General features: G+C 41.3%; 1 protein-coding gene across 4 annotated transcripts in view; it reads left to right on the plus strand.

Moving 5' to 3' along the window:
* The first annotated feature begins 2,831 nt into the window (after positions 1-2,831).
* Positions 2,832-26,690, plus strand: part of RASGEF1B (RasGEF domain family member 1B) — a 37,959-nt gene continuing 14,100 nt past the window's right edge. Inside the window, exons 1-8 of one of the 4 annotated variants that reach the window (XM_047856297.1) lie at positions 2,832-2,968; positions 14,663-14,845; positions 16,555-16,677; positions 17,296-17,433; positions 23,341-23,553; positions 24,025-24,099; positions 25,679-25,774; positions 25,898-26,000. In XM_047856297.1, the coding sequence (XP_047712253.1) occupies positions 14,669-14,845; positions 16,555-16,677; positions 17,296-17,433; positions 23,341-23,553; positions 24,025-24,099; positions 25,679-25,774; positions 25,898-26,000 (925 nt within the window). In that variant the 5' untranslated portion in view covers positions 2,832-2,968; positions 14,663-14,668. Of the gene's footprint in view, positions 2,969-3,035; positions 3,260-3,491; positions 3,665-8,288; positions 8,310-14,662; positions 14,846-16,554; positions 16,678-17,295; positions 17,434-23,340; positions 23,554-24,024; positions 24,100-25,678; positions 25,775-25,897; positions 26,001-26,690 lie in introns of those variants that run through there. The other 3 variants (XM_047856298.1, XM_047856295.1, XM_047856296.1) reach the window with 3 other exon arrangements.

Below are 26,690 nucleotides of genomic sequence, written 5' to 3' on the forward strand. Positions count from 1 at the left end.
GTGTATCATCATGAATAGATGAGCAAAGTCAAATGTTGGAGGGACAACATTGAGAAACATAAAAAAAAGTAAGAGTATATTTAGGTAAATACACTCATGTGGTACTCACATAAAATAATACCATCATTGTTCATGAAAGGTGGGTTGAAAAACACATACTAAATACAGTGTGAAAGAGTCAGTGCTTTTGGGATGGTGGAAATAGGATTTTAGATGGGAAATAAAGGAGACTAATGATATAAAATAAATACATTAAATATAACAAAATTTAAAAAAGAGTATTGGACATGAATTAGTCATGATGATTGCTCTAATTTTGTGCACTTGAGATCCAAGAGGAAGGGAAGAGAAAAAAAATGTTTAGCACAGGGCCTGCCATATAGTCAAAGCTTAATATAAGTGGCTACTTTTATCATTTGAGTATCCTACTCAGCATAGCTTTATTTGCATCAATTTGACTGGTATTATTGAGCTTACCTACATTTACGGGGATAAGAATTGAGCCAGTGGAGTCAAAAGACCAAGGAAGAAACTATGGGAAGTAGAAAATGGAAAAAAAAATCTTTTCATGATAGAGAATAATTGATACAGAATCATAACAGCAATTATTTATTGAATACTTACCATGTACTGGGCATTCATTAAGTCAACCAACACATATTTATGAGTGCTTATTGTGTTAGACATTATTCTAGACATTGGAAATACAGCAGGAAAACAACAACTACAATGACAACAACAAACCATGCTGTTATGGGGCTTATATTCTAGCAAGGGGAGAGAGGCAATAATAAGTAAAATATACAATATGTTAAATAGTAGTAAATTCTATAGAGGAAACAACAACAAAAGATATGGAGTGAAGGTTAGGGAAGGCTTCTCTAAGGGACATTGCTCCAAACCCATTTCACATATTATCTCTTTTAATTAATCTCACACACTATGAAGAAGTTGCTTTTATAAACTATGATTGCTACCTTCATATGAGTAAGTTGGGGCCCAGAGTCCTTCAGGATCTCTTGTAAGGTTTGATAACTGGCTAAATGATAGGACAGGATCAGAGTTTGGGCCACATAGCTCTGGAGCTGTCCCTTCATGTATTACTTCTCATATGGGGAGCTAGAAGGGGCTCTGGGAGATCCACCAGTATGGAGAGCAGGAATGTGGTTTGGTAAAACATTAAATCAATATTACTGTAGTGTCCCTTTTAGGTTTGAGAATCTAAAGTAAACATTTTTTGTTTTGGTGGGAAAAAAAAACTTAAGAAAGAAAAACTGGGCAAACTCTTCCAGGGTGGGGGGTGTATCCAGAGGTTATTAAGGCTATGTCAAATATTTCCACTAAGAAATCCTGATTTAGTCCAACCCTTTTAATTAATTGCTACAGGCCAGGGAACCTCAATAGTGTACATAACTTGCACAACCGCAAATGGCTTGTTTGTTACAGAACCAGGATGGGAAAACTGATCTTGAAAGCCCAAACAACCAGCACAACCACAATAGTTAGGCTGGGCAGCCAAGAGCCTCTGTGGCTCTCTGCATGGCCGCCTCCTACCGAGCTCTTTTGGCTGAATGGCTTCTCCTTTAAACTTCCAAGAGGCTTAAAGTGAATTACTGAGTTGGGGAGACCCGTTTGCAGAAGAAAAGGAGAACGTATAATTAGAGGAAGAGAAGTGAGAGGAGGCACAGATGAAGCTAAGAATAGGCAAGGTGAACTTCAAGATGACTGTTTCCACACTAGGAAGGAGGGGGAGACAAGGAGAATGGGGCAGGGACACACAGGGTTCCTCTAGCTCAGTAATCCTAATTATAGTCCTATAAGACAGGTATGAATAGTGTTGTTTTTTACATATAGGAAAACTGAAGCTCAGGAAAGATACTTTACTTACTCAAGGTCATGTAGCTAGCAAGAGTCTCCTGATGTTTCACATTTTTTTTCTTTCCTTAGTCTCTTTCTCCCCTTATTTGTTTCCATCGTTTCTTCCCTTCAGTCTCTTTTATTTGTACAAGGTGAAGCATTGAGGTTTTTACCCTTTTTCTAAAATAGTTATCAAGTATCCAATGATAGAGTATGTGGTTACCATGACAACACAGCCTTCACTGAGGACTGGCCTCCCCTTTGCCTCCAGAATCATATTTCATGGCACAGATTCCCTTCCTTTGTGGAACTTATAACAGCCTCAATTTTGTATTTTGTTTGGGTGACCATTTGCTTAACGTTTGTCCTTCTCTAGACCGGCTGGAAGCTTCACAATGGCAGGGGCCAGCCTACTTTTGCCTGGAGCCTGCCCCCAGCGTTTTGCACAATGCCTAGCATTCGGGCTCTGCGTAAATATTTGCTAAGCAAATGTTCTTGTGGTTTCTCTCAAGCTCTCTTCTGAAAGTATATGTAAGTAACCTTTAGCTCATGATTATGCTAATAGATACTGTATAACGAGTCGGGCCGGTATTTACAGGTAGTACACAGGTAAATGAACACACACACACACACACACACACACACACACACACACGACTTCACAAACAGCCCCGGGCAGGCGGACTCAGGAGGAAACGCACGCCATTCTGAGCGGGCCGAACCGACGCAGGTAAACAGCGCTGAGCCCGGCTGCACGGGCCTCCGCATTGTAGGAAGGCACCCGGGCGACCGCGCCGCGGGAGTCCCCAGCGCCCTGCGCCGCGTGGGCCGGTCCCGGGCGCTGGAGGCGGTGGCGGCGTGGGCGGCGAGCTGCGCCGTGATTGGTCCGCCCCTGCCGGGGCGGGGCGGGGCTGGCGGCGGGAGGCGGGCTCGGAGGGAAGGGGGTGTGCGCCGCGGCTGAGGCCGTAGTTTCAGTATAAACAAGGCACCCGACTGGTCGGGCGGAATTTCTTTTCCTTCTTCGCGCGCGCTTTAGCTCCCTTTTCTTTGGCCGCGCTTGTGGGCGCGCGGCAAACAGCCGGGAAACCGAGGACCCGAGGTCCATCTGCAGGTGGGTTGTTCCCTGGCCAGCCAGTTCTCCCGGAGGGGCCTGAGCCTGGCAGCGGGAACGCGCGGCGGTGCTGTCCTCTGCGCTGTCCCAGACGGCCCCGGAGCTGCGCTCGTAGCGAGCCCGGCTCTCAGGCGCCCCGGCTGCCGGGTGCGCCTCGAAGAGGCGGGAGAATCGGGGCGACCAAACGCTCTCTGGCACAAAGCGCCTGGCAAAAGGTAGAAACCGAGGGAGTCGCCGGCCTGGCGGCCGAGGTCGCCTGGGCTGCCCCGGGAGCGGACCGGGTGCCAACAGGTGCGGGGCCGAGCCGCTGGGGCGCGGGCAGGGGCAGACTTGGGTTTTGCTTTGCGTCTCTCGCCGGGATCCCGAAGCTAGGCCTTTTCTTTGACATGTTGGTAGTTTTTGAGGATTTGTCTGAGTTCTAGTCGCGTTCATCCTTTCTTCATTCTCTCCTCCTTTCCTGTGCCCTGCTAGGTTGTTTCCTTCTACTTCTTGGCTAGTTTTCGTGCGTGTTGGGGGTGGGGTGGGGAGATTGTTTATTTTTGGTGTCGGTGCCCTATAATCTAAGGTCTGATTCTTAGGAAGGGACAGGGAGCAGAAGTCATGTGCTCGCCACTGACGAGGTGATATTTGTTCATGCCTCCGTTCACCTGGCGAATTTGGGACACACCGAGTCTCCCGGCACTTGCCCGAGCTCAGGTGAGTCGCCTCGAGACACCTGGCTAGGTTGTAATAACGTGAGCCAAAAGTACCTAGGAGCCTTGTGGCAGCTGGCATAAAAGAGGCTCCACTTTCTAGGGGAATCGTGGGGACAGCTTCAGCGCTGTACAAGGGAAAAGGGGGGAAAGGGGCTGGCAGGTGCACACCTGTGTATGTGTATCTGTCTGCGTACCACTTGAGTATTGCTTCACACCTTACCCCAAGCAAATTGACGCAGTTCAGGCGAAAGCAAGGTATCCAAGTCCACTCACAGTGTCGAGGGTGGCACAAGTGAGGTAAATAGCAGGAGGAGATCCCTGGGCAGCGACTTTCTCTTCTGAGTGTGGATGTGCCCATCTTCGCCAATGAATTCGGTGGGCACAGTGTGTGTAGATGAATATGCACACAAATTTGTGTATGTGTGTTTGGGCCGAATACGTCTCCAAGGAGTCCTTCGTCGTCAGCAGCACCATGTGACCGCGGTCAGGAACTGCTGGTGTGCGTAGATCTATATTTAGCCCTGGATGATCTCCAACGGCCGAGGGAGGGTCTCTGAACTGGGTGCATAAAGGGGAAGAGTCTAGGGCTCAGGGTGTTGCACTCTTGAATAATGTCTGGTACAGTCAGACTCAGATGGGGTGAATAATTATTCTTTCCTCCTGAAAACAGTAGCCAGAGCTTGGCATGTGATAGCTATGTCTCAATTTAAAACGTAGTTGGACCACTGTGATAAAACCTACGCTAAGAAACAAGGAGGTTACAATTAATCAGATTGTAGGCGTGATTGGACATTTGAGAGGAATGCCACTGGTCAGATGAGGTTTGAGGCAAATGTAGAATTGATTTTCAAAAAGAAATAAAAGTAAAAAATTTTGGCTGTTGAGATTTTTATGACAGAATAAAAGAATGACAGCTTGTTAGGTCTTGTCATTAATGGCTATTTTATATGGGGTGGGGAGGTGGGACAATGGTTGGGGCAGTGAGGACTCTGGGGTGCTTTTGACAGAGATCAGGGTTCACAAGCATTGCTGTGTTATCCCTTTCAAGCAGATTTTTTTTCTGGCAAAGATGAGAAGATCAGTCAATGATTAGTAAGTTTCTTGTTGGCATTATTCCACTACATGTAGGTCAATCCTTTGTTTTCCTGGAGGTGGCAACATTTCTGGCTACTAAGCATACTGGCCTCCTACTTTCCAGTTCTCTAGTGAAGTGTTAAATTCTTAGAATTTATTTCTCCCGTGGTTCATTTTCAGTCTTGCTCCGTTTTATATACTCCCCAAGACATTTTCTCCAATACTACCACACCTAATACCTGGGATAACAGTGTCTTTTGGAATAGAAAATCACTGGAAAGCGTTTACATTTATTGTCTTTTTCCCCCAGCTTAGCATCTAATCTAATGTATTCTTAGGTATATATTACTTACTGTTTCTAAATATGTATTATTTCTTACAATACATATTTCTTATATTATTGGTAGCATTACATTCTTACAATCTAAAATTAATCACTGGGTGAGTTTCTGTGCTAAGGTACGTAATTATGGCACATTAAATGATAGAATCGACATTATCAATCTCCAAAGGCTACCTGGAAGAAGTGGACTTTGGAGAAGCAATTTGGATGGTTCTGGAGAGTCTTCCCTGAGACAGGAGATGGGGAAAAGAGGGCATTTCTCCCTTACTTAGGACAAGAATTTGAAATCCCTGAAGCAGGGATTGAGAATCTGGCATCTTGATTCTGATGCCACAAATAATAAATGGTAAAGACATTATAATGTATTGTGAAGTCTTACAGAGACAAATGGTGCTATTGAATATACCGCTTTAGATTTATGGCATTTTTGTGGTTAGTGGTCGAATTCAGGTATTATCTCCCCACTCCCTTCACTTTTCTAGAAATCCAGTTGTTCTGTTTTGGTTCTCCAGTTAAACCTACAAAAAAAAAAAAAAAGATGTATACAACCCTTGATTATCTTAAAATAACAGATATTGTAGCCCAGCGCTGTGGGCAGATATCTACTCTGGGAATAGGGAGGTGCATCCTGTCTGATCTGGAGCCCTAACCAGTCATTTGTTCTCTCCTTCTACCTGCAATATCTGTAAAGTTGATGGGGTATTGAGCTAGATGATTGATTTATAAGTTGCTTTTAGTTCTTTGATCGTGGATTTATTCTGCTGTACTATCACTTCGTGCATTTGCATCCTAAATGGGGTGGAAGATTGGGGATGTAGTGTCTGCAGTTAGATGTTCAGCTACTTTCTGGGTATATTAAAATGAAGCAAAGAGAGTGAAGTTTCTTTCTATTGATAAGCACTATGTAGAGATTTAATATTTTCTTGACCTGCTTTCTTTCCCCATAAGTGTATTAGAAAATACTAATTATCAAAAAAGTTGAGTTCGAATTTTTTTTTTTTACTTATTAAGTCAGTGTTAACATTTATGCAATTTCTAACCAGTCTTTGACCAATAATTTTTTTCCTTAGGTTAATATATTTATTATTCCATTTCAAGCTATGCCTGTATCTAGAAGTCATTCGTTTGATTCAAATTTTATTAGGAGGCCCTGGTATGTAAGCCAGTTTTACACAGCGAGAGTACAAATTAACCTTGTAAGGGAGGAAAACACTTTACAGACTGCCTGTATCTCTCTATTTATCAAAAAGAGAAGGGACAAACATAGTTTTTCAAGAACTTGCAGCTAAAAAATAAAATTATTCCAGGAATCATGTTCCATAATAAAATGTAAATGGAAGATTCTGCTTGTTTACTAAGTGTCCTCACTAAGTATCAGGTCATTTTCCTGCTGAAATGAATTGGGGTTAGAAGAATAAACCCTTTCAGTAAAGGATGCTCCCTGTATGATACTCTGTAATTTGTCTTGAGAGCTTATGCTATAAATTTTTTTTAATGTTTATTTGTTTTTGAGAGAGAGACAAAGTGTGAGCAGGAGAGGGGCAGAGAGAGAGACAGAGAGAGAGAGAGAGAGGGAGGGAGACAGAATCTGAAGCAGGTTCCAGGCTCTGAGCTATCAGCACTGGGACTGATGTGGGGCTCAAACTCGCCAACAGCGAGATCATGACTTGAGCTGAAGTCAGACACTCAACTAACTGAACCACCCAGGCGCCCCCGAGAGCTTATGCTGTAAATGATGACTCAACAACTTTATCTGTGCCATCCAGTATGATAGCCAATAGCCCCATGGAGATATTTAAACTTCAGTTTAGTTAAATTAAACAGAATTCAAAATTTGGTTTCTTAGTTATGCTAGGCACATTTTCCATGCTTAGTAGCTAACTTGTGGCTAATGGCTGCTATGTTGGATAATGTAGAAGAGGAACATTTCCAATATCCAGGAAGGTTCTTTTTGACAGCATGTAATTAGATAATGATGATTTTGATTATCCAGAAGATCACTTTTACCCCTCTGGGAAAATGAAATAATTAATTCTCATCATAGATAGGCACTTAAGACCTAGGAATTAAGACCAACTGACTTTTTCAGCCAGTATTTTCAACTGTACAACATGAACAATGCCACTTTCCTAAATTCAATCATATGCCAAGATGACAAACACCAATTTCTTAGTTTTTATTTCACCCAGAACGCGAATTGTCCTTTTACTTTTCTAAACCAGCACTCACCCTTCCCACTGGAAAGCACCAATTTTTACAAAGACCAGGAACGTGGAGTCATCTACTGGTAAGATAAGGAACTACATGGAAGTTGTAGATGATTCAAAACAATGCACAGAGAGTATCAACCTGTTTGTTCTGTGATCTGTGCCCACACAGTAAAGATTTATCTTGTAGAAAAGTTTTATATGACCCTCCAGGCCCATTTAGAGTTGCCATGTAGTGAAATATCATTTTGTGCTTTAATAAACTGTTACCAAGATATCTCCAAGACAAGAGACAACAAATTTTTGCTTTGATCTCCTTCCAAGGAAACCAAAGATAGTCAGTATTTGAGTTACAACCCTCTTCCTCCATCAATTAGGAATTAGTTAACACTTCTAAAGTAGCATCCAGAATAAATCAAGCAAAATGAAATAACACCTTCTTTAATAAAAAAATACCGACTTCCTGCTCCCACCCTGGTTATAAAATTTACTAAGCATTTGGGGCTCAGTTTCAAAGAATGTACCTGTCTGGGAGCAAGTTACTTTTTAATCACATGCCAGAGAAGTGAGTTGATTCTGAGTTGTCTACTCTGCATTGTTTGCTCTCTCAGCGACCATACCTCTTTTCTCAAGGAGGTCAGAAGAGCATTTCTACAGTTTCCAGAAATCTCTGCCTTTAGGACTCCCACTGGCCCAGGAACGATGCGAGAGGATAATCTAGACATTTTCAAGCTCAAAATAAGCCACATTTTAGACAGTGCCAGAAACGTGACTTTTACTTTCACCCTGACTCAAAAGCCTGTGCAGCTACACTGTATGCGCATGAGGTCAGTCCTTGTATTCTGAGATCCAGAAGTGCCAAAAGGAGGCTAGAAGCACTGGAGGAAACCAGCTGCAGTAAAGCTGAAATATGTGAATGTGTTCTCCTGCAGCTTGCTGGATCCTCAAATGAGAAAAGGAAGAAGGTGCATCTCACCGAAGTGCAAAGTTCCTTTGGAATCTAGATGGGAACTGGGAAACCGGTAATTCCAGGATATTAAATTAAGCCTCTGGTCACTAAACAAATACACTTTCAAAGTTCAGCTGTGATAGGGAGGCCTTCCTCTACTTCAGTGGGTTTGTTTGTTTTCTTTTTAATTGGGACACATGCCTAGCATTTAAACAGAAGCTAAAAGATAAGCGATCAGTATAAAGGCATTGGATTTGTTCAATATTTCACCAAAGTACTCTATGATGAAATATGGGTTCAAAGCCCCTTATACCTTTTTTTTTTTGGAGTCCTACCTTTTCTAGCTCATTCTCTTAAGTGTACAGGAAATGCTGATTTGACATTCTGGTAGAGATTTACCCAGCACCTACAGCAGATGTTGAAGGATAGCTTTTGATTTAGTTCCCACACCCATCTTTACCTCAACCTCTTTTCCAATTTGAATTGTCACCTGAAACCACCTTATCCCGGTGCACCTGCCTCATCATAAATAACATTGTGCAAAAGCAGCCGCTAATTCAAACACAGTCTGCTGTTTAGAAAAAAGCAGCTTTTCATCTGGTGCTTTCCTTGGTTTGAAACCATTAGGCATGCCTTTCAAATCCATTCATCCCTTAAATCACCCAGAGCTTGCCTCCTTGCTTCTGGATCAATGTCAGGCTGAACTTTTTCAGAGTCCTTGGAAGAACATGATCTATCTTCGTGACTGAATTAGCTTCCCCTGTAACATATCTTGCCTGTCAACCAACTTTTCAGCTCACCAAGTTAATTTTAAGAAAGAACATTCGTCTTGTATACCTGAGTTGGATATATCCTATACTTTCCTTTGGGAAGTTTTCCAACAGAACTTGTAATCTGTATGCTAATTTTCATGGCTCTGAGCTTTCTTTTAGCCTGGTTCATTGTTTTAAAAACCAAAATCTGTTTCCCGTTGTCTCACGGCATCTTTCCCCATCCCAAGGTACCATCGCAATTTAAGGGAAAGAAAATACCTGTTTAAATATCTGTACCCAAATCAGAAGAAGTATCATTTTAAAATTCTCTTTAACTTCATTTGATCAGTACTAACTGCAAATACAAGTATTCCTTGATATCTAAGGAGCCAGGCTTGAACGTGTTACACCAAGTTAGACGAGTAGATAAGTTGTATCTAGGCTCTGTGCAGGCCTGCACATGTGCTTCCTAACCTGGGGTCTGCACTCCCTCAAAGTATATGCAAACTTGTAGGTATATTTCTCTGAGGGCAGTGTGGGGAGAGATTTGTGATCTCCCTAGAAAGTTAAGAGCCACTGGCCACATAGAGTGTATTCTGAGTTTCCAGGAAAGGATTTACAAATGAAACTTTGGGAGAATTGCTTAGGAGATTACCCTGTCCTCTGCCTTATCTTTCTGCTAGTGATTTGAATAAAGTCAGCAGTTTTTCCAAGTATTTCATATAAATCTCTTTTTCTTCCCAAAGGAATTAACTATTTTGAAGTTTGCCGTAATAGTAAAGTAATGCCAGTATTTTACCTTAATGCTGTCACACATTCTAACTTGGGGAAAATCAGTTTTTCCTAAACAAGATTTGTGGTTAACAGGTCCCCACAGTTAGGTGTATTGGACGGAGTGAAATTTGTGCTAAGGAAGGGAGGTAGGCAGTGGAGATGTTGGTTTTGAGATTATGTTGCGAAGGGTCAAGGGAAGTAAATTGAGAGTTTAAAGGACGCCAGGGACAGAAAATATTAATGCTGAGAGCTGTAAAGGGAAGGTTTGCTACAGATAAGAAATCAGAACTACACTGAGATGAAATAAATAAGTACATGGAATCTCTGGGATGAGAGCAGCCTCACCCTTTGCCCTTCTCCCACTACAGAAACCGTCAGCACATGATTGCTAGAGTTCATAGTGCCTGGGGACAAATACTTTTCTGGATTCTCGTGTCCAGGTCTCGGATGTTTTCTTTGTTTTCTAAAACAAGAACCAAGCTAACATTTAATCTTCTGAGCCTCATTTTTCAATTCCAGAACTGAAGCAGGTAAAATTCAAGTCTTGGATTACAAATCTGAGTAATACTGAACAAACAGTAGCTCTTTTTTCTTTGTTTTAAGTTTGTTTGTTTGTTTGTTTGTTTGCTTATTTATTTTCAGAGAGACAGAGAGAGAGCATAAGCAGGGGTAGAGCAGAGACAGAGGGAGAGAGAGAATCCCAAGCAGGCCCCACTCTGTCAGCCCAGAGCCAGATGTGGGGCTTAAACTCATGAACTGTGAGACCATGACCTGAGCCGAAATCGAGTCAGTTACTTAACCACCTGAGCCACCCAGGTGCCCCTGAGCAAACCGTGGGTCTCGATGTGGGTAATAACAGGGAAGAAAGATACTTGAAAGAAAACTTGCTGTGTTTATTCTTAGGTATTTAAGGTGCGCTTCCCAAAGAGTACTTTCTGTACCATTCTCCTGACCTCCCCTTGTTTGCCAAATGCATCTGTTACACAAGGCAGTTGTTCTTTCTAGAAAATGGCTAGACTGGCCACTTGTTAGAGATTGTCCAGAAATGGGTTTTGAATACTGTGATCCATGATCTTTATTTTGGTCGTTTGTCTCCTTAAGATTTTTTTACTGGAAATGTATAAAGTAAGCAAAAGCAAATATGACTGCATTTAACTGAATCTAAGATGCCGTCCATTGTAAGACACTTTTATTTCATGTATCACTAAAAAAGGAAACAACATAAATTATTCTGATAACTTACAATTTGGAATAGACTGGTGGACTTTTCGTTTTATGGTTAAATACTAAAAGTTCAAGGAAGACCATTTGCAGTATAACATGACATAGTACAATACATTTTGAACCTGGAACTTGGAGATCCAGGTTTGAAACACTGTCCTATCTGTCCCTTATCTGAAGTGTAATCCCAGTCAGTTTTGATAGTTCTTCTAAACCTTAGCTTCTTAGGTAGTCAAAACAGAGTGAGGATGTCTGCCAAACAGGGTAGCTGTAAGAATCCCAAAAGGCATTTGTAGGCAGTAAACCTTACACAAACAGGAGCTGCTGACATTCCCAGAGCCTTCTTCAACGTGTATCTAGGTATTTCTCAGGTTAGCAGCCCTGAAGGGGCATCAGAGAAGTAAAGGAAGGTAAAATGTGGAGACCTTTCCCTGCACAAAGGAACCCATAGTAGCAGAATGCACAACTGAGGAAGGGAATAGGCCTTAGGGCCAATACCTTAGAATTGAAAAGATGCTATCTTGAGTTTAAGGTAAGGTAGAAAAATGTGAGCATTGTTCACAAATAAGGGGCTGGGATCTCTTGGAGTGACTTGAATCTCAGCATTTGATTGCTGCTGTGTGCAAGTTCAACAGTCAAGACAGTTCATGGGAAAATGAAATCAGTTGATTAGCAGAAGTTAGAGCTGATTAGAAGGCAGAAAATGACCTGTGACGGTCTCTCTTCTTAAAATTGACTTTATCTCAGTTTGGTGTCCGATGCTATTTGCAGTATTTTCCTTGGTGCTTGGTTGGAAGGGATTATCTAAGTGTTGATATTTCATAACTCCCCAAAGAGATCCTGTGAGTGATACAGTTTCCAAGGAACAATACAAAAACCTTTAGCCATCATTTCTCTAATAATGCTTTAAGAAGAACTTTGCTCTAAAAGAATATGATAGTTTTGTTATACTTTATACTTTTGGAAGGAGTGAGCAAAATTGGGAATAATTTTCTAAATAAAAAACCTATGTGGGGGGCAGTGGAGGCGAATTACCTTCTGAAGTCTCCACAGCTACGAAGCACCAGATTAGGGCTTCATTAAATCTGAGTGCTTGGTCAAATCTGAGTCCTTGTGTGCTTCGTGGGAGTGAATAATTGAGAAGTACACATACTTGGTGGCTTTTGGTGCTGCTTCCTTAAAAGGGGACTGGATGACCCTTGACTATTGTTGGCTAATGCTTACTGTCAATAACAGAAGGCAGCAGGAGTGCAAGATTCAGGGGAGTCCACTGGGGTCACTTGATGCTATAGACACATCACTGTGAGATCTTAGCGTGGTTACCTCATTCCACCTTCCAGGTTCTTAGTTCGCACATTTATAAAAGTAGGAGACTGGAGCAGATTGTGATGGCACTTGGGCTTTGGCTTCTTCCATGGCCATTTTTGCAGTCATTGCTAATCACTTAGGACACACATTCTCCCACTTAGTTACAGCCTTTCAATTCTTCTTATTCATCCTCTGGTCTCCAGGCACCCGCTTCTAATTACAGTTGGAAAATGGAATGAATTCTATTTTTCATTCTTCACCAGATGATTTCAGTGGTCCTTCTGAACTCTGAACATTTTCTAATTTTCTGAAATTCCCAAGTCTTTTGGCCAACCATCTCCCAACATCATTTTATTAGGGATGGTTTGAGTAGTGATGAATAGGTAGAGAAATCAAAGAAAATCCTTGGCAAAAAGTACTTGGCAGAAAAAAACAAAAACAAAAACAAAACACCCCAAGCAAGAACCAACTGCAAGGGCATGACAGAATGAGTTTCAACTGTCATCCTGTTTGTGAAGGACACCGTGTGGTTTTAACCATCTAAAGCTTTTTTAAGCCAGAGGTAGATAACCAAATTCAGATGGACAGTTCCCCCCAGGCTGTCAGAAGTATCTTTTAGGTGCGTCTCATCTGGGTCCCAGAGTTTCAGTTTAAGGACATTTTGAGTTTCTCAGCAAGGTAGATGGGCTCTTTTTTTTTTTTTTTTATCTTCCCACCAAGGACAACTCATTTGCAAAGATTATATCGCACATGAATCGTACTAATAGAAAACTAGCAATTTGAAGAGGACAGAAACACACTTTGTCCACTGTCTTATAAAATGTTAACATTGAGTTATTTAATAATTATATGTGCGAGGTCTTACCAACTACATACGGAGTATTTGTTTTACTGTTTGCATCCCATGTTCCTGATCCTGTGGCTGTTACGAGTATGTCCTGCCTCAGCCAGAGGCGTGGCAGTGATGGTGCAGGTCGTGACCCCTCTCCCAGCGTGATTCTCAGTAATCAGCTTCTTCCTATTCATGGCTTTTGCTTTTTGCATTCTCCCTCGGCACTGGTTTGTGGATGGGATAGAGTACAAAATGCTGAAGCTGGTTTTCTATTTCTTTTTCTTGATACTTCCTTCCCTAAATGCTGTTTTCACCTTCCAGGTTGTCCTTACAGTAGATGTGTTTTGTTTTGTTTTGTTTTTCCCTAACACCCAACCCCTGACCACTCCTGCCGAGGCACGTGCATGTGTTATGATGCAGTGATCCCCGTTAGCTGCTGGAGCTGGAATAGATGCGCTGGGAGCAAAGGATGTGCCTTCTCAGGCAGGCCTCCACTCCCCTCCCCCATTCAGATGCAAATATCTTTTGGCATCTTGAAAAGAAGGATTAGCCCAGGTTGTGTCCTCCTGCAGCCTCCACACACCCTGTCCCCATCAGTCCAAAGCCTTCCTTCATTGTTTGCCTTCTGCAACTCTCAGTCTGGCAGCTCCTGAATGCCTCCATTGTCCAGACGTGCTGTCAGAAACCAAGAGTCTATTCTCAGGGTCGGGAGCTCTGTCCCTAGGAATCCAAGTAATAACTTAATAGCTTCTGGCCTCTACTGAGCACCCTCCAAACAAGGGCTTTGTGAGCTGCAAAGCACACAAATGGAGAGGACCATCTTGGGGCTTCTTGTTCCCCAAATCAGGTGCCTCTCAGCCCACGTGTTTACTGAGAACCGAGGTTTTACAGAGCCCCCACCCCGAAAGAATTTGACACAAAGGGGCAAAAGTCAACAGCATCAGCTCTTCCAAGGGAGCTGGAGTCAGCATTAACTCTTGATACGTACGTTTGGAAACACACATGCACTTCACGTGCACGCGTGCACACACACACACACGGTGTGCTTTAATTCTAGGCCTCTCTTACAATTCCATTTGTCCAACTTCTGTTTTGGTTGTCGCCTACTATGACCACCGTTAGTCTGATAGTTCTTACTTGCTATGTAATTCCTCCTAACCAGCTGGGAAGGTTTGTTCGTTTCTGCCTCTGGATAACACCTGACTCAGTCAGATAAAGCAATTGGAAGCCCAGTTCTCTTCCTGTGAAGGAGGGATATCTAAACACGGCAGCCAGAGATTTGACTCTTCAGTCCAAACTGGGTCCTTTGATCTAAGCATTTTATGGCATTTGACTGAATGACATGGGTACTCAAAAATATGCATACATGTGTTACTCTAAGAGCAGTTTGCTTTCTTGATGGATTCTGATATTGGATCAGAACCTAACCTATTTTTAAAAGTATTTATTCCCTCGTTACTATGAAAGCCTACTTTTCTTTTGGACTGCAAATGACTCACACTATGTTTTCTCCTTTTTTTTTTTTTTTATTCATTTTAGGAAAGCATGCCTCAGACTCCTCCCTTTTCAGCAATGTTTGACAGCAGTGGTTACAACCGAAACCTCTATCAGTCTGCAGATGACAGCTGCGGAGGGTTGTATTACCACGACAACAACCTCCTCTCTGGGTCTCTGGAAGCACTCATCCAGCACTTAGTACCTAATGTGGATTACTATCCGGATGTAGGTATCGCTGTTACTGTGAAACACATCCTTGGTATTCTTCCGAAAAAATACACTGTAGCAGGCAGGGACCCTAGATACTACTGAATTATATCTGGGTTGCTGAGAATTTTTCGAATAAGAAACTGCATATTGATTATTGAGTATTTTGAGATCAAAGTGAGGCTGGGTATGATCCAGGCTTTGATTATTGTCTGCAGTTTGGTTTCTATTCAGGGTTGGTACCACACTGTAGACAGTCAGATACCATGTAAATGAAGTATCTATCTGTAGCTTTAATCCATGCATATACCTTGGTCCTTGCATAGACATGCTAGAGGATGTTGGATACTCCCAGAATATGTAATGCCTTTTTGGTTTCCAGGCCCATCGCTATGCTGAGAAAAGTGAAGTTCATAGGCGGAAAAACTTCATAGAAAGGAGAACAAGAGTTATATTCAAGATGCAATTCTTTATAGATTGCTAATATTTTACTTTGATAGCCAACATTTATATAGATAACACTTTCTATCTCAGGAATCCATTTACATTTTCTCAGCCTTTATAGCAATTCCAGGAGGCCAGGGAGGAGAACACCGAAATTCAGAACGTTGAGTAATCCACACACAGCCTCATCCCCTATCCGCAGTCAAACCTAGATTTTCTGTTTCTGGGCAAGCGGTGTTCCTCCCCCCCCTCCCCCTTCCTTGTGCTACAGCTGCCCCTGTTACTCAACAACAGCTGATTGTTGATAAAGATTGCATGAAAATATCTAGACACTAGATTCATGTTTTTACAAATATAATAATGACCTTGGTGTGTGAAAGATAGTTTGTGCTTGCCACTGTAATTCACCATAGTGTTCCCTCTTGAGTTCTCTCTCTGTGTGTGACTTGTTACATAGCATTTTGAAATATGTTGCCACACAGGGAAAACTTGTAATCAAAAGTAAAAGGAATCCGTTGTTCAGTTGTGTAAGTGTTTATGAGCTACTAAAGGCGCCTAAGGGGGGTAAAAAAAAAATAAAAAAAAGAAAAAAAAAAACCCTGGAATTTTTCTTTTCACTGGGAGGCTGAAACTATTATAATAAATAAGCTCTACTTCATTACTGGCTTCTTGGGAGACAATGTAGTTAAAGAAAAGTATATAGTATGATATTGTGTTTTATCAAATTGCTTAGCTTTTGGGCAAGGAAATAGATCACTTGCAAGCTCACCTTTGAATGTTCTGGCACAAGCATACAAACACTACATTGTGCCACCCTGGATGCACTGGAGAGTTCTTGAGCTGATGTGGGTTGGTGGGGTTTTTTTTGGTTTCCATTGAGTTACCATAACATTTGGACCCAGAACAAGATTCTGTATGGGTGGTATATTTAAGTTAGATCTCTTTCTCTGCGCTGAAGTTCATTCCTCTTTACTAAAATGAGTTAGGTGTCCTGGTATACTGACTCCAGAGGCTGGACATGAAAATGTGCTTTGAATAATTTTGGTAGATAAATTTACCTTGTACTTCTGGGTTTTTTGGTGTGGTTGAAGGGAAGAGATACATCAGAAGGCAAAGGAAAAATCCATCGTCAGGTGTTTTACTGCTAAGCATTACTTTTGAAACGGTAGTATATTAACTTTGACCCAGAGAATTTAATGGATTAAGATGTATCATATATGGGAAAGATACTAGTTTCGCGGAGAATGTAACCGTGATGATTTTTTTTTTCTCTCTTGCCACAGAGAACATACATATTTACCTTCCTACTCAGTTCTCGGTTATTTATGCATCCATACGAGTTAATGGCCAAGGTTTGCCACTTATGTGTTGAACACCAGAGACTAAGTGATCCTAGTAGCGATAAGGTAATGATATATTTTGAACTTTACAGTTTTCTCTATTAGGATGCTTTCTCTTTTCTATTTCTGTTAGGATTCGTAACTGTGTGGCTTAGATTTTGTGAAATTGGTTTCCTTATCCGCAGGCTGAGGGGCATGCATGGTATCATGGCTGTGCAAAGGGAATTGGGAATGGTATAAAGGACACAATATAGGGTAGGACGCCAGAATTATTAGTGTTCATTTGCATCTAAGATCTTTATTTCTCTACCATTCTTGGTCCTATTGAAACATTTCAGTATATAAAAATACTGCCATGTTAATACCCGGGAGAAAAGCCATCATAATGTGTTTGCTGGTCATTATGAGCAGTATGGTACAGTTTTTTTAAGATAAACTGTCATGCCCTTCATGTCAAACAAACAAACAAAACCCCACAATATAAATCTAATGCCATGGAAGACCGCTAGATCCTGCCTTAAGTTGGTGGTACTTGGCATTGACTTAGGGGAGGGGGACTAGACTTCTTCTTTAACCCTAAAGACGTTGCACCAGAAGTTTACCAGTGAAACTGTTTGCAATTATGTGTTTGATGCAGTCCATGGTGATAGACATCACTCAATGAGATTTGCTTTTTCTCCCCAGAACCAGATAAGAAAAATTGCACCCAAAATCCTTCAACTCCTGACAGAATGGACGGAAACGTTTCCTTATGATTTTCGGGATGAAAGAATGATGAGAAACTTAAAAGATCTGGCTCACCGAATAGCCAGTGGCGAGGAGGTTGGTATCCTGTATCTAGCAAAACCACTCGAATTTCCAGGCCAAGCCTTGGTGGGAGCTGGTGCTGAATTATGCATCAGACTCTCCACTGCTTCCTTTCTGTGTTGCCTTTGGGCACGTCTTCGACATAGCACAGTGGTCTGTTTGGTGTGTCAAATGGAGATGATTGTACAATCCCACTTCAAAGGGACATCATCTGGAGTTTTATGTGATTAATTTGGAGGTATGTTCATGTCCCTTCATGCATAGGATTCACACTGCAAGTGTGTTTTGGTTTTACTTACACTTTTCTTCCTTCTAAAAAGATTTGACATAGTAAGTTAGACATAAACACAAATAGGTATAAAATAAATAACCTAGGAATATATTAACAGATAATAAGTTGTGTATTGATACATCATAAATAGAAATAGTTCGTAATGTGGAAGGAAGAAAACAAATAGGCTAATGTTGAGAAGCAGTGTAGTAGGACAGGACTGCTGTGATTTGAGTGTAAACTTCAAGTAAAAGAGAAATACAGTTGGTTATGAAATGTTCACTGTCAGAAAAGAGAGAGCATACTAATTTTTCAGGGCATTAAATTAAATGAAGTTTTAAAAACTTTATTTTTTTAAATGCCTATTTATTTTTGAGAGACAGAGCGTGAGCGGGGGTGGGGCCGAGAGAGAGGGAGACACAGAATCCGAAGCAGGCTCCAGGCTCTGAGCTGTCAGCACATAGCCCGACGGGGGGCTTGAACTCACGGACCACGAGATCATGATCTGAGCTGAAGTTAGACGCTTAACCGACTGAGCCACCCAGGCGCCCTAAAAACTTTCCTATGGAGGAGTTTATATAGGGGGCATAGAATGAGATCAGGGAAACGGCTCCATATGGTTTTTATAACAAATGCTCCTCAATGAAAACTGAGGCTATAAGATTAATGTATAATTAGCAAAGGTCATTCTTTGGGAGAGGAGAAGACAAAGAGAAAAAAATACAAGTCTTCTGGTGCCCGGAAGCAGATTCAAGGCTAGCACCTAGGATAGGTAGAAAAAGAAAGTAAGTAAGGTTCTTGGATAATCTTTCATAAATATCACTACCCTCAATTGAGCCTTTGATAAGAGCTAACTCGCTGTGAAAGATTCGAGGTGATCCTCTTTGAAGCAAGCCTGCAGGGCTGATATTTTGTGTTGAGGCTTGTTGGGCAAGGATGTCTTTGTAGTTTCTGTGCTGCCAGTGAGCTCCTGGGAACAAGTGACCTAGGCACAGACACCACACTTCTGCCTAGGAAAAGACTGACAAAGCATTTGGCAGTTGCAGAGATGTCTTGTTTCATTTGTCTTAAAATGCATTTTTCCATTACAAATGACCTTCCTTGAGAACTCATTCTTTCAGTGGTATGCTATAAAGATCACGTAACATGATACCCTGTCTGTTCTCTCTACTTCGGGGTGAATCTATTTTAATACCATTTCCCCCAACTTAAAAAATTATATAAGATTTGCAGTTGACAAATTTGTACTTGCTTCCCTGCAGTTATGCCCTCATGAAAATGGAATTAACTCTTTTACCCTTCCCTTATGACATTATAACTGAACCCTGGTGCTCAAGACAGCCATGATTTATTTCTGTAAGGCTGAACGAGTGGTTTCCTGAGTTGTTTTGCAAGTTATGACTGTTACCATCATTTTGCCGGTTTGCATGTAACAGGTTCTAGCAAGGTATGAATTGGTAGGTCCTTCACTCACAAAGGCAAAAGTTAACAAGTTAACTATCACCGGGCAGTTTTGTAGTAAATCTTACATTAGTGGGGTTATCTGTTGGGTTGCTAGGCAGAATCAATCCTGGCTCAGTAAACTTAGCTTATGACAAGATGCTCAAAAGATTAGTGGCATCGTAAGGACTTGTTCTTGTATGAAGGCTGAGTCCTGAGTTAGTGCTTTATTTTAGCTAAGTTGTATTTAGGTACTTAACTTGATAGGTCAGTCAACTTACCTTCCCTCTACTGCGTTTTTAAAAAGTAGAAATGGTTGCTTGATCCTCTCCAAAGGAAAACCTTAAAAATCTTCTTCAGATAAGGAGTCAGTGTTCTGAGAACTCCAGATGAGTGGCCTTTTGTTTTTCTCGTCATGGTAGTCCCTGAGGGAGATCATTTCTATCAGTGTTGGCCAGATTGGATCCAGTCTTTTTTTTTTTTTTTTTTTAAACAGGATCAAGGCACTCAGGGGTCGGGTGGGACCAAAAAGGGCCAAACAGCCTTCTAACCTGGCTTCTTATCAGCACTCCTACGTTAATAGCAAATCCATGATAAACCTTGAGATTTTCCCATGGTTTTGAGTGTGAAAAGAGGAGACAGGAAGCTAAACCAAATCAAACCAAGGAATTGATTAACCTGGGGTTGAGCAGACCAGTGCCACCTGCCTTGGTCAGGTTGGGTTTTACAGTGACCCTGTGGCTACTTGAGGCCAGTGTTCTGAATCAGGTCCACACTTGGCAGCTGGCTGATGTGAGTATGCTTTGGCAAGTTCCCTAAATTCCTTGCTTCTTCTTCATTTCTATAAATCATGGAGGTAACTGCCCTGTGTTAATGTCCCTGTCAGCTCAAAAATTCTGTGATAGATGCTCTTTCCTCAGGTCTTTGCTTGGGAGGCCACATGTCTGTTATGTGCTTAAGTGTCCGTCCTCAGAGAGACCTACCCTCACCACCCCAACCACCATCCCCCTCAACCCCTCTCATTACTGGCTTTCACCACTGTTTTCTCCATAACACTCTGTGACTAGTAATTACTTCATTTTTTTTTATGACTTGTTTTTCCTGACTCCTTGCTGTGCCCCCTTGGTTTGTCCTAGCTCAGTGCCTGGCATTTAATAGGTATTCAGTAGTGTTTGAATGAATGAATGAATGAATGAATGAAGAGATGAACGAACAGACTAACCAGTTACTGGAATAGGAAAAAAAAAATATTTCCCTCCCCAGGAAGGAGTGTGGACTTGGGTTGAGACTTGTTGCTTCTTGCTTGGGACTTTAGGGATTTTTTTTGGCAGTCAGTGAATCCAGGTGTGCCCTATATATAATTTTGTCGGGTTCTGCTGAATCTGCTAGGACACTTCTGCATAATTTGGCTTAATATGTTTCCCCCTGGGGATTTGCCCAAAATGAAGTGGTTTATTAGGACTTGCCTGCAAGAAACATGAAATGGAGCTAATGATTGAATTACATGACAAATGGCTATAGTGGGTAAAATGCAATTTTCTCTTCCTTAAGGGGCTGGTCTTTATTCTATCTTTATTTGCCAGGTAATTACTGTCACTGGCATTTGAAGTTATAAAAAAGAATAAGTGCATATTTAGCAATTCATGACTCAGTAAGGAAGCATGCTTAACAACACAAAGCTTGGAATGGAATCAAATGGCAGCGGGAAACTTAAAAGATGTCATACATACATACTCTATTTCTCTGCGTGTCTCTCTGTCTCTCTCACACACAGCTCTACCCTATAGCCTGTCATATATGTTTTCCCCTTACAGTTTGCTGTTTTTTGCTCACTAGCTGAATCCTTGACTATATATCCCTCTACTTCTCCCCCCCCCCAAAAAAAAAACACTTTTTAAAGTGTAAAATAAGAATCTTTCACCAGATATGCTAGTAGAACATTGATTCTGAATCTTTGCTACGTATCAGAATCACTGGGAACATTTATTATGATATTGGGACAGGGGACTAAAGAAACCATTTTGAGTTCATAGATTTTTAATGGAACTCATGATTATGAAAGTAGAAGGGCAAGGGACATAAGGACAAGGGATTTATTATATTTTTGTTTTGTTTTTATTGATTGTGTTTATTGAGGTATAATTGACATATAACATTAGTTTCAGATGTACAACATCATGATTCGATATTTGTGTATTTTGTGAAATGATCACATTCTGTCTAATTGACACCCATCAGCACACATAGTTACAGAATTTATTTTTCCTTGTAATGAGAACTTTAAGATTCATTCTCTAAGCAACTTTTTTTAAAAATGTTTGTTTTTGAGAGAGAGAGACAGAGTGTGAACGGGGGAGGAGCAGAGAAAGAGAGAGACACAGAATTTGAAGCAGGATCCAGGCTCTGAGCTGTCAGCACAGAGCCCGATGAGGGGCGTGAGCTCACGCACCGTGAGATCATGACCTGAGCTGAAGTCAGACACTTAACCGTCTGAGCCACCCAGGTGTCCCTCTGAGCAACTTTCAAATGTGCAATACAGTATTATTAACTACAGTCACATGCTGTAATTAACACCCCTAGGACTTACTTATTTTATAACTAGAAGTTTGTACCTTTTGGCCACCTTCACTCATTTGCCCCTACTTCACCTCTCATGAGGGATATAAAATAGCCCTTGATTCTACCTTGAACTGCTTCCGATTCCAAAGAAAAAGGCATTTTCTTCGAGTGACAAGCATATTACCAAATAGATAGCATCTTCTAAACTGATAACCGTAATGCTGTGTGGAAGATAGGTTTTTTGAAGGTTCAATTTTTTGAACACTTAGGGATTTCATTAATGATTTAGGGTGTCCTGTGAATGTAGAGAGAAAAAAAAAAGGTCATCTAGTGGACCAGTTTAAGGAACTGAGTGGAATATACACCAGACAAGCAGAGAAGAAGAAAAGAAAAAGAAGGCTGTGCATGCTTTTTGGCCTTGCCTGAATAAGAATCGATCATTTCCAGATGCATTTGTAATTGTCCTTAAGTATGCAAATACCTATTCATCTGAGTTTTTGTGACTTTCGCTCTGGTAAACCAAATTGCCTTTGTAAAATAATATGGCTCTTATACTTGTAGGTGAGATGCCATTCAGTTTTCAAATAATTGATTTCAGAAAGTAACATTGTAGTACCTTTTAAAAAGGGACTAAGCATGGAGCATGATAACCATAGGCCTTTCTAACATCTAAATTCCCTGTCCTACTTTGGAGGTGTTAAGGACCGCGTTAGCATATGTACCTTTCTCTGGTAATTTACCTTCAAGGATGCTTGTCATTTGTTTGGCAATTTGGGGCTAGAAAAGGAAGAATAAAAGAAGTCCATAACTTACGTCATGATAATAGTACCTTAGGATGGATAGGTTGTGAAGTTATTTCTTTGACTTAATGAGTGTTTTGAAAATCAAGAGAATGACGTTTTTCTCTAATACATGCATTGTTTTAAAAACCGGTGCCTCTTAAGTGTTGTGGCAGTAGCGTGATGCAGTAGCAAACAAGGTGGCTGAGGGTAATAGCGGGGGGCGGGGGGGGACTGCCACGTGGAAGACTTGGGTCGTGAACATTAGCACTGACTCACGAATGCAAAAGAAATGGACATGAGTCAAATGGAGGTCAGATACGAAAAATGAGTATCCACTTCCTAGTAATCCATGTTACACGTGGAAGTCAAGAAGGTGGTTGGGGGGTGAGTGGGAAGTAATGGTACTCTCTGTCAGGTTGCTGTCTGTGCTCCTAGACTAATGAGATTGGTCATGATAGGAGTGCAGAAATCAGGAAGGTGACCGTAAAGAAAAAGTGTTAGGAAAAGGATGCTCTGAGTCGAGATCAATGTATTTTAACCAAAAGTAAGCAATACATTCCTGTGCCAGCCCAGAGAGCATTTAGTCGTATACAGTCGCTAATCTAAGACATCACTGTGGGGCTTTCATAGCCTCGCCTAAATTGTACTTTCAAGAGCAGCCTGAGAGAAGAACTAAATCTTACAGGTCTGAAAAGATTTAGTTACATGTCTCTCGTAAACTGCTAGAGCTGGGCCGAAGCCTCCTGTAACTGGCCTGGTGGCTGTCCAACATCCAGGGAAAAACACTTAAGTACATAGGCTCTGAGTTTGCACAGCGGTGAAAATAGACGTGCAGAACAGGGATGTAATCCTTTGCTTGTTCCCTGACAGACATACAGGAAGAATGTCCAGCAGATGATCCAGTGTCTGATCCGCAAACTTGCCACACTCAGCCAGTACGAGGAAGTCCTGGCAAAAATCAGCTCCACATCTACAGATCGGCTCACGGTTCTCAAGACCAAACCACAGTCCATACAGAGGGACATCATTACTGTCTGCAGCGACCCTTACACCTTGGCCCAGCAGCTGACTCACATAGAGCTGGTAAGATCGTTGTCTACCCTGCCCTTTGCGACCGCAGATCTGGTTTGCTGTGGCAACCACACAAGTTGTCAGCGGTAATGTCATAGGAGAGGCTAGAATAATCCAAATGGGAAATAATCTGTGAAGTAGCTGGAATATGTGTGGCTTAGACATTTGAGATGAATGTTTCTGACTTTCTGGGAATTCACTTTAAAATAAATACTAAGCAAGACTGAAGAGTTTATTGAACTTCCTCATCTTCCCCCTCTAGTTTTCCATAACCTGCTCAGCCTTTCACTATCTTGCATAGCACTGACCTAAGAAAATTGTCTCTGCTCAGATCTTGAAGATGATGACAACATTTAGGGTTAAAGGCTCATTTTACAAGCTGCATAAAAAGTGGGGGCGGTGCCAAAAGTCAACACAAAGAGTTGACAGTACATTTCTTCTTGTTTCCTTTAATACTGTTGACCTGTTGGTTTTGTGTTTCAGGAAAGGCTCAGTTATATTGGGCCAGAAGAATTTGTTCAGGCGTTTGTACAGAAGGACCCTTTGGATAATGACAAGGTAATCAGTCTACCCAGAGGTCAGCCCTGAAATTAGAAATGGAATTTCTTAGTCTGTAATAGTGGGTACAAGAGGCAGGAATTGGAACTATTTTGTCTTAGGTTTTAAAATCAGAAGGTTTTTTTTCTTTTCAGGCCACCTGGGTGGCTCAGTTGGTTAAGCATCCAACTTTTGATTTCGGCTCAGGTCACGATCTCGTAGTTCATGAGTTTGAGCCCCTCATTGGGCTCTGCACTGACAGCATAGAACCTACTTGGGCTCCTCTCTCTCTCCCTCTAGAGCTCTCTGCACCTCTCTCACTTATGCATGCTCTCTCTCTCTCTCTCTCTCTCTCTCTCTCAAAATAAATAAATAAACTTAAAAAAAGAAAGTTTTTCATTAGTCACGTCTGATTCATTGCCATTTTTCTTAAGCCAGATCTTCAAGTGCCTTTACCATATTTTACCGTATCACAAACCTTTAGCCTTTTCTTCCTCCATATTGGGAAATTTAATAAGCAAGTAGATCCAGGATTTGTGATGATGAGGTAGGAAGTAAAAGCATAATGATTTTAGCAGATTAAATCAGAAAGAAAATACAAGAGAATGTTCTGCTCATGATTCAACAATAACAGGGGCAGTAAAGACAGGATGCACATCCAGCCACTGAGAAAGGGGCTTTACTGTTTGCCTCTTGTTACAAGGTGAATCCCTCATGACAAGTTTATTGCCGAAGTGAAGCTCACATGTAAAGAAAATAGCACTGAGCATGGACTATATAAAATCAGTGTACACACATAGGAGGTCCCCCAGGGACCTCCAGAAATATTTCGAGTTGTTAGGCAAAGACTGTATCACCAAATAATGAAATCCCCCCTTTGGGAGTTAGGGGCAACAGCTGTTTTCCGGCCTTAGAACAGCTTCCCTCAGTACAGGAAGTGAGGATTAGGTTTTGCAGTAGAAGGCTAGCAGACTTTTTTTGTTTATTTGTATCTTTTGGAAGGAAGGAAAGAGGGGTGTAATTAACTTGTTCAAACTTGGCCTTGAACTCCGAGATGAGCTGAACTCCTTTTGCTTTTGAATAATGTGTCATTCACCCTACTGAAGACCATGATGCTGTAGACTTCCACTTACCTACGTTGGAAGATACTTAGTTTCTCAGTATATGATGCTCCAATATTTTGTCCTAGAATTAATTTTAAGAGAAAATGTTCTAGTCCTCTGCTCTCTTGGCCTCTTCTTTCTGTGTTGATAGCAATTGGTATTCACACCCTATTAAGAAGTCAGGAATGTTTTAGAATGCAAGCTAAAGTGAGGACAGTTCCCACTGAGAGTGACTTAGGGAAGGGCACCATCTTGAGTGCATCAGAGTATATTTCTAGATCTTAAAGGTGTCACCTGACTGCACTAAGAGATTTTGATATTTCTGTGAAAGGAGTCAAGAACGTTAGTGGTTTTCTCTCTCTGTGTCCCCACCCCCTCATTTTAGAAAGCTGTCTTAACCCATAAATTGGAATAAAGGCCCATATCTGACAAAGATGAAAGCCTGATAAACTCTTGTTTTGTCTCCAACTCATGGTCTCACTTTGCTCTCTCTGTAGAGTTGCTACAGTGAACAGAAGAAGACACGAAACTTAGAAGCTTACGTGGAATGGTTTAATCGCCTCAGCTACTTGGTTGCCACAGAAATCTGCATGGTGAGAAAATGAGTTTTCTCATTCTCCTAGCTCTCTCTATTATTTTTTCATACTTATTGGGTCTGTTGGATCTACATGTTGGATAACTGCCCCCTCCCCCCTTTTTCCCCCACTTCTGTACAGCCTGTAAAGAAAAAGCACCGAGCAAGAATGATCGAGTATTTCATTGATGTAGCTCGGGAGTGTTTTAACATTGGCAACTTCAACTCCTTGATGGCGATAATCTGTGAGTGTTTTCTGGAAGATACGTGTCCTTTATTTTTACAGGTCCTATGAAATATGTCTACTAAAAATTTACAAATAGTACAGTTTTATTAATGAAAACTCTACTTTTTAACCCTGAATTGTCTTAGAATGTTCAGAATGCTTTAAATGTCCAAAGTCACATAAGTATGTATACTCTTTTTTAAGTATATAAGAATTCATGGAATACATTCAGTTTGTCCTCATCTGAACATTTATCTGTAAAAGCTCATAAGTGAGGTACTTTCTAAATGAAGGATTTAAACAAAAATATTTGGGCAGCTTGTGTATCAAGCCTTATAGAGATGCCTGATCTGAGACTAAATTTTGCAATTCTGTCAGACTGGAGATGAGAGGGCCCTGAAAAACTGAAACATTTTCTGACTGCCCATGCAATACTTACCACCTTACGGCACCTTATTACCCTAGTACACAAACTTTGCTCCTCCTTTATATCCTGGGGATTTTAACACCAGTGTCCATGTTTCTTTTCATTGGTTTATTCATTTCGTTCATTTTATACTGGTTGTCATGCCACAAGTATTGATAATGACTCTTTCATTTAAAAATACCCTAATTGATAGGATAAATTGTATGGTTATCCTACACATTGTAGGTATTCAATATTTACCTGACTCTCTAGGGTCAAGGTCAATTTGAAGCCAGAGAATCC

Source organism: Prionailurus viverrinus, chromosome B1 (assembly GCF_022837055.1).
Source record: "Prionailurus viverrinus isolate Anna chromosome B1, UM_Priviv_1.0, whole genome shotgun sequence".
NCBI lineage: Eukaryota > Metazoa > Chordata > Mammalia > Carnivora > Felidae > Prionailurus > Prionailurus viverrinus.